Source organism: Pomacea canaliculata, linkage group LG2 (assembly GCF_003073045.1).
Source record: "Pomacea canaliculata isolate SZHN2017 linkage group LG2, ASM307304v1, whole genome shotgun sequence".
Taxonomy (NCBI): domain Eukaryota; kingdom Metazoa; phylum Mollusca; class Gastropoda; order Architaenioglossa; family Ampullariidae; genus Pomacea; species Pomacea canaliculata.
The window spans coordinates 45000163-45007915 of NC_037591.1; the positions used below are offsets into that span (position 1 = coordinate 45000163).

The 7753-nt window shown below is 35.9% G+C and overlaps 1 protein-coding gene across 5 annotated transcripts; it reads right to left on the reverse strand.

Annotated features, from left to right (window-relative positions):
- Window positions 1-1003: 1003 nt before the first annotated feature.
- Window positions 1004-7507, reverse strand: LOC112556728 (metaxin-2-like). Of its 5 annotated transcripts, XM_025225999.1 has the most exons (10): window positions 7384-7507; window positions 6669-6716; window positions 5898-6017; window positions 5396-5472; window positions 4898-4990; window positions 4114-4152; window positions 2654-2779; window positions 2022-2098; window positions 1784-1815; window positions 1338-1478 (listed from the first exon to the last, which is right to left on the reverse strand). In XM_025225999.1, the coding sequence occupies exons 1-9, from the start codon at window positions 7427-7429 to the stop codon at window positions 1809-1811; spliced, it is 633 nt and encodes a 210-aa protein (XP_025081784.1). In that variant the 5' UTR covers window positions 7430-7507; the 3' UTR covers window positions 1338-1478; window positions 1784-1808. The 5 variants fall into 5 exon arrangements, with proteins under 5 accessions (XP_025081780.1, XP_025081782.1, XP_025081783.1 ...); XM_025225995.1 differs by lacking the exon at window positions 1784-1815 and having other exon boundaries at window positions 1004-1478; window positions 7384-7502; XM_025225997.1 differs by lacking the exon at window positions 1784-1815 and having other exon boundaries at window positions 1004-1478; window positions 5898-5992; window positions 7384-7496.
- Window positions 7508-7753: the final 246 nt, after the last annotated feature.

The window sequence follows — 7753 nt, forward strand, 5'->3', positions numbered from 1 at the left end:
TGTAGGCAAGGTGGGACACAATATCTAGGAGTACAGAACTCGCCAGTAGTCTTTTTATTTTAAACAACTGTCAAATAGAAAGTCAGCAGTGGTGAGGGTTTCTTTCCTGAAGTATCTACAAAGAGCCACTGCAACTATCCCATGAAGACTAGCAGACAACTTTCACTTCTTAATGTTGGTAAAGCAATGCAATTAAAATTTTTGGGGTAATGGTGATAACATAACAATCTTTGTGAGCTCCTCTTTTCTGGCACGAAAAGGATTATGGTGTTTGTGCCATCTACGAAGCACATTTGTTGCCGCCAGTTTTATATGTCATTCAAAACCTGTATCTGCAAAACTTCAACTAATATAACTGATGGCCTTATTTAAAATTTTATTTTTAGAAAAATAAAACATTTTTACTAACAAGAATGGTTTTGTTTTTCTAGTAAATTTGTATGAAAGAGTGTAGAGTCATAATGAATGAAACGACAAAAGTAGTAGTAATCTTATAAAACTACCAAGTCAGTGCAATAAGTGATCAGTACACAATGATTAAGGACACTGAATGCCAAAACCACTTGCGAAAAAAGTTTTCTGTGGGTCTGGTCTTGTTGCCGCTAAATTGAAACATTAAAATTATTTTGCTGTATGTTTCTTATGCATGTAAAGAAAGTAAAGAGCCTCACTTTTTTTAGAGCCAGCTTTGTGTTTGAGGGGGTTGCCCATCTCCTCCCTGTCTCTCTTTACCCTTGCTCAGCCCTCTATGGAGGTATGCATTCCCAACAGCTGGGTTTAGTGGTGGAGGTTCACTGCACCACAGGGGTATCACACACACACCATTGCTCTAGAATATCCATTCTCCATCATTTAAATGTGCATCTGCCATTTGACAGCATTTATCACAATGCAAAGTTACAAGCCTGCACCGTCTCTGTGGCCTGCTTGCAACTAGATTTGTCGCAATTTATTCAGATTCCCTTTCTTACATGGTGGTGCAAAAGATTATAACACACAATAGTTTGCAAGCTTTAAAAAATTATGTCCAGATATCACCTTTTCAATTTTAATTAACTTGCAAAAACCAATTAACACCTTCCAACTCTATTACCTGGCATGAAATAGCAAACACTCCCATATACATCTCTTACAAGCACAAATGAACTAATTTTTTTCTCCATTCACATCAAATCCTGGATCCTAAACAAAAACAATGTAAGATAAGTAGCGGAACTTCTTCTCATTGGAAGAGAAGAGCTGGTCTCAAATCCACGTTATTCAGCAATGACTATACGATGAAGGTGGGTCAGTCCTCTTGCATGTTACTTAAAAATGGTGAAGAAGGTTAGTCCTTGAAGTACTCCTCTTCAATATGCTTACAGAAGTTGGTGAGATTCGAGAACTGCTGAATGATGTCTGCAAACTGCCCGACTGGTAGTTCAGTAGTGATAAGAGTGTAAAGATGACCAAAGACTAATGCATCCAGTTCTGTGGGCCTGGAAATTTCATCACAACACTTAAAGTACCACACAAGCAGTGGTCTAACTCACAATAAAGTCTGAAGCCTGTCGCCCCCTGTAATCAGGTGGGCAGGTAATCAGGTAATCAGATAGTTTACCCTCCCCAGCCCCATGAGCCTGATATTCTGTAGTTGGATCAAAGCTAAAGCATTAAAAACTTGAGTGTGGTAATTAACTACAAAATGTCTAAAGCTTTAAAACTCTGCAGCTCACACTAACAGCGATAAAACTATTTTTCAAAGACAAATGTACAAACATAAGAAGAAAAAACACTCCCCTACTTGTTTATGGTTCAGAGGTCCACGCTTATCTACTGAGTAAAAAAAAAGTTTTCTCAACTTTACATGTTCCCCGTCTAACACACAAATACATGTTTGAGTAGACTGTAAATATTCTCATTTTATCCTGCATGCATAAAAAAGTAAATATATGTGAGATGTCTTCCAAACCTGAGTAAGTGTCTAGGCAATGGAAGTGACAGATGGGTTAAGACTGAAGAACACAAACAGCACAACTCACTTATCTCCAAAAAAGTACTGCTGCTGATCAAGTCGCTCTGACAGAGCCTGGCAACAGATTCTGACTTCTTCACACACCTGGTACAGATAAACACAATTTATTTCCAGGCTTTCATTCATCCATTACAACAGAAAATAATGTATGTGGAATTTTGCATGAAAGAAGTCTAACATTTTAAAGGCATCTTTTTCCACTTTGATTTTCTATTTCAACTGGTGTTCTATTAAGTTTACAGTAAAGAGATCTTTGCATTCATGTTTCACATTCTGCTCACTTATTTTTTTTAACTGGTGTTTCTCTTCAACTCAGCTGAGGGTAGATAAAAATCTCAGTTGTTACGATGTCCCTTTACTAAAGTGTTTTATAAATATCCATTATTATTAGTATTATTAATATTTTTGTAAAGAGCTTTGAGTCTGCCTTTGATGGTCAGGTAAAGTATTATATAAATCTCACTTACTGTTATTATTAAAGCTAGGCTGAGGGTAGATTAAAGTCCCACACTTGTAATGGCATTCCTTTTATCAGGTGACTGCAAAGTTTGACGTTTGGTTTTGTAGGATTTTCAGTACTTATTATGACCTAGATAAATGTTTAGTTTTCTGATACATGGTACTTATGATGAAGCTGACCTGTTTCATGTTCTTGTCCTTCCAGCCATTGCTGCTAAGACGAGCACGGACTTCTGATTGTTTGCGCAATGGCAAGATCCAGTTCAGTGGCCATGGATAGGGGCAACCATAACGTGGTCTTGTTACCTGGAATGATACCAATATGTAACAAAGTGCTGTGATCTAAGAATATTGGATGCATACAAGTGTTACCTGAAATAATACACGTATGTAACAGAGTGCTGTGATTGAGGAATATTAGATGCATACAAGTGCTAGACATTCAAAGCAGTAAAAATATCTTTAAAAAATTAAAATGCAAAAATAGCAACTTTAAAGTCTTTTTATTAAAATAATTCTCTCTTTCAAGAAAGCTCCAAGCAAAGAACAAAGATACATGAAAAGATGTAGGAAACAAATCTAAAGCAGCACGATACAAGGCAGCACAATAGACAGGACATAAGGACATGATTCAAAGTATGCATGATGGACAGGACATGATACAGAGCATGCACAATGGACTGAATATGATATAAAGCATGCATGATGGATAGCACATAAAGACTGGAGATGATCTAGCCAACTACAGAAGGCATTCACAGAAGAAAGTTGAACAGGTGATATGTTATGAACAGATACTAGGATCCAAAATGACCAAAGCTATTGCCTTTTATGCTACTAGATAATCAAAACTCTTTGCATGACTAACATGTGAACTATTTTTCGCCAGATTTCAACCAGACAGCTCTCGTTAAAATATGCCTGAAAATGCATCAATCTTCTGAAAATTACACAGCTATCTATGTGCTTTCAGAAGGTCTCTAGTTATTTCACATTCCATACTTTATCAATATCAAAAGAGAAGCTGTCAAACCTTCTGCTTATTTTAACCTAAAATTAATATTTTCCTCATCCTTTTGGCAAGTAAAGCACAGGTGTACATTATCTTGGAAAAAAAACAACAACTTTTAAAATAAATTCAATATTCTGTCTGGCTCTTTTGATGATTTTCTGTTTGCAATTAAAGCTATAACAACAAAAACAACGATAATAATAAATGCATGATTTATATAGTGCATGATCGTGCTCATGATGGTGCTTGAGACAAAAACAAGACATGGACAATATACCCAAAATAGAAGGATGAACAAGTACTGACAAGTAACAAAGATAAACACTGAAAATGCAAAAGAGGAATCGGGTAACAAAAAGTAATGATTGGGAGTTATGTGAATCTGCTGAGGGAGACAAATAGACAGAGTAGTCATATACAGGTAGTCTAAACATAATTTAGATTGAACAACATAAATAAAACTAGTCAGATAGCCTCCCTTCTCGTCAAAAAAAAAAAAAAAAAAATTATAGACTGAAGAATACAAATAAGTCTGAAAGATTTCCTTCTCCTAAAAATAAATAGAGAGACCTGCACCAAATAGAAAGCTTCATCAGTTGGCCAGTCATTAACAAACTCATATGCTTACCTCTGATGATACTGTTTCATCCAACCATGCCAAATAAAGCTGAAACAAACATGATTTATGAAAATATAGTTGATACTAATAAATCTTGACCTTTCACAATTTCTGGTTATACCAAGTTAACCTTTTGATCAGCTTCACAAACAACCATGCTGTTCCACCATGATGAACACCTCCTAAAGTCATATCCCTTTTATTCCATCCCTATTGAATCTTCAGTCTAGGGGGCGCTACTCTGTAGCCTGACCCTGGCTAACCTTCGTTGATGCACTGGATGAAGTTCATGTGTATGTGTGAGAGGGCTTAGGTGTGTGTGCCTGTTAAATGTCATGATATGGGTGTGTGTGTGTTTTTATATATATGTATTATGTTATGTTCACATGTATAAATTATTTTGTGAGCAAAAGAAAAATTTCTGTTCTGGATTATATTTATGCCTAGTAGAGACAATAAAGATTGATTGATTGAACATACTAAGGATGTAAAAATAAATCCTGGATTCTGCATTTAGTCTACAGTGGAAATATCCATCAAACTCTGAATAGCAATCTGATTTAAAAAAAAATCTATATAATACAAATGAGTGTTGTTTTAGCTGGGTCAAGTACGATGATCATTTTACGATGAATGTACATGGCTACAACCTTCAGGATGCTGAAGATATAAGAAATCCGTCATGTTGGATGTTTTGGCTACTATATCCAGTGTCTGTGTGACTGGCCCAAAATGTGAGAAGTTATTAGTTGTGAACAGAAAAAGTAATGTCATTGAGTTAATTAGAAATTACCTCTGCATTGACAAGGATGTTGTCAATCATAGCCATGTAAGCCCTCATCTCTGACCTCTCTATGTCTGACAGGTGTGAGGTCAGGGCAAAACCCTGCAATAGACCACAATTAACAATAGGACATGATATAACTCTGCAATAGACAATCAACAATAGGACATGATGTTCAGCAGCTAAAAAAATGAGTATTTTGATTCAATAACAAATAAAATTTATGTTTGTCAAACTATGTTTTTGAGTAATAGCAAAAATACCCTGGACATGAAGTGTGATTTGCTTACAGCCAAGCAGACAAATGTTTTTTTCTAAAAACAATTTATGTGCCAAACAGACCTACTGCTAAAGCATACATTGTAGACAGTGCAATTTCAGATCCATAATGATTACTGTCATTGACTATGTAGACAGTGCAATTTCACATCCCTAATGGTTACTGTCATTAACAATATCGATCGAAAAACAGATGAATAGAACAACAAACTAATGATTAATACCTACCTTAGCATTGACAAATGCAATTATGGGGTCTAACTCAGAAACCAGAAATGCCCCAACATGAATAAAAGGAACTTTACCTATCAAAAATTAAAAAATACAAAAGTGAGGTAAAAATTAAAACTGTTGAAATAAAGTCTTATATCAGCTTGTGAATTAAAAATGTACTTCCAAGCATCAGTAGGTTAATTATAAAAAGTGCTGCCAAACATCAGCTGGTTAATTATAAGCTGGCTGATGCTTTTACCTTCTGATGACATCTCACTGTCAAGGGATGAGTGGTTGAGGTTTATTGTTAATCAAACATAAAAGAGCACAGTGAGATATCTGGACACATTTTGTTCATAATTCCGTGCAAAAATCCTGTTTATAAAACTTTTAGCTTAATTAACTTGAAATTTCTAAAAGATTTCATCTTTTATTGCAACACAGCTGTCCATGTAAGTGGTGTACAACTCTCATATGACTTTCTCTTTAATCAATGAAATGTGGTGTTTCACTTAACCTGACGGTGACATCTCCTCAGCATTTGTCTTCAGCTCTACCTGAAAGTTCAGCCCACACATGTAGAGGAATGCTTTTACACTCAGGCAGTTGGCACTGTCAGGAAATGTGATCTGCTCAGCTGTACAAAGTCATTTAAAACTGCCAGGAATTCTCATCTGCTCAAATGGTCTGAAAGTCATTCTAATTCTAAACAGTTGCTTTAAAAAACAAAAAAAAAACAAAAAACAACGGGCATTCTCCCTTTGTGCTGCTAAGCAGTGGAACTCTCTTCCAAATTATGTTCACCTCTCGGACTCCAAGGCTACATTCATACGCTTTCTGAAAACATATTTTTTCACAAAGTACTATCCTTAAATTACTATTCTCAACTCCCTGGCAATACTGTCTGTCATGTTAACAATCATGTAATGACTCCATCTGACACTGTACATACCTTCATCCATTGCTTTACATTCTATTCTTGTACCTCATCTTTCAGTTGTTCAGAGAGCCTATATGTACTCCACTGTCTACTGGATGATATCTTTCATTTATCATTAATGGTCAGCGCAGAGAGTGCGCTCTATCTTGGTTGCGATGCTGTGCGTTACAAGTTCACATTATTATTATATAAATGACTCAGCTTTTTGTCCTTATGGACAGGTATAAATACCCCATTTCATGTAAAACAAAAAGATGCTACTACAGTTACTAAAGTATTTGAAGACAATCTCAGCATGGATGAAAAAAGCATAAGTATCATTAAAAAGTGCAATCATATAAACCTCACCTTGATATTGTTGATAAAGGGTCACACCATCCGGCCATGGCTCAGCTGCTGTACAGTAAAGGGAATAGTATATCGAGTTAAAGAAAACTGTAAATCATGAACACAAAGTGGAAACATACAAATATATATGTCCATATATAAATATAAGGCTGAAAAATATCACCGACAAACAGACTGGTAGATGTCATAGCAATAAATGTAGGCAGATGTAGATGAAGATGTAGGCAACATTCATTATTTTCCAGTAAAAACAAAAACAACCAAACAAACAGAATTTGTACCTAGGTGCCTTAAAAATCATGTGACCATTAAAAAGCCGGTAGAATCCCTCTTTCTACATATATATATATCGAAGCACTATTACTAAATCCTATTTTATAACAGTGGACAGATTAATGATGCATGTTTATAATGTATTCTTATTATTATTTAAACTGAGCTGTCGGTGGTAAATACATAAGATCTGGTGGACTCTACGCTGATGCAACGTAAGTGGTTATACATATGTATAAATATTAATAAGCTCAAAGTTGTGTTTATCGAAGGGATATGATACATGTTTCCAAGGCCGTAAAGGGTAAGGTTAAACTTTTGATTTTAACTTTTTATTTTCAAACTCATCCTCTTCCACTCCACGCATGTTAAGTTACTGCGTATAAACAAATGTGAAACAGATAGAAACTTTTACAAGCAGTTGCTTTCTAACTGTACTTGCCCCCAAGTTCTGCTCGAAACTCGTCCACAACTAACGGCGAAGCCATTTGACCACGACGTGTATAAGTGGACTGCTGTCTGTCTACCGAGACCAACGCTTAGCCTCTTGCCAAGTTCTCCGCCATTAGTCTCGGCGAGCCTACACAATGAATGTGACTAAACCGGAAGCTTTGTATAAGCATGACTCGTTTTAGTGGTGTCTGCAGTCCACTAGTCCAGCAGTCCAATAATACAAGTTCATAATGTGACCTTATGACCTTCACACAATCATTTCCGGTAACCCTATGGAAAAGCACAGCAGATCAGTATCTGCTCAAAGACTCATGACATATAAAAGGGATGTATAACCGAGTACACCGACACTTCTACAT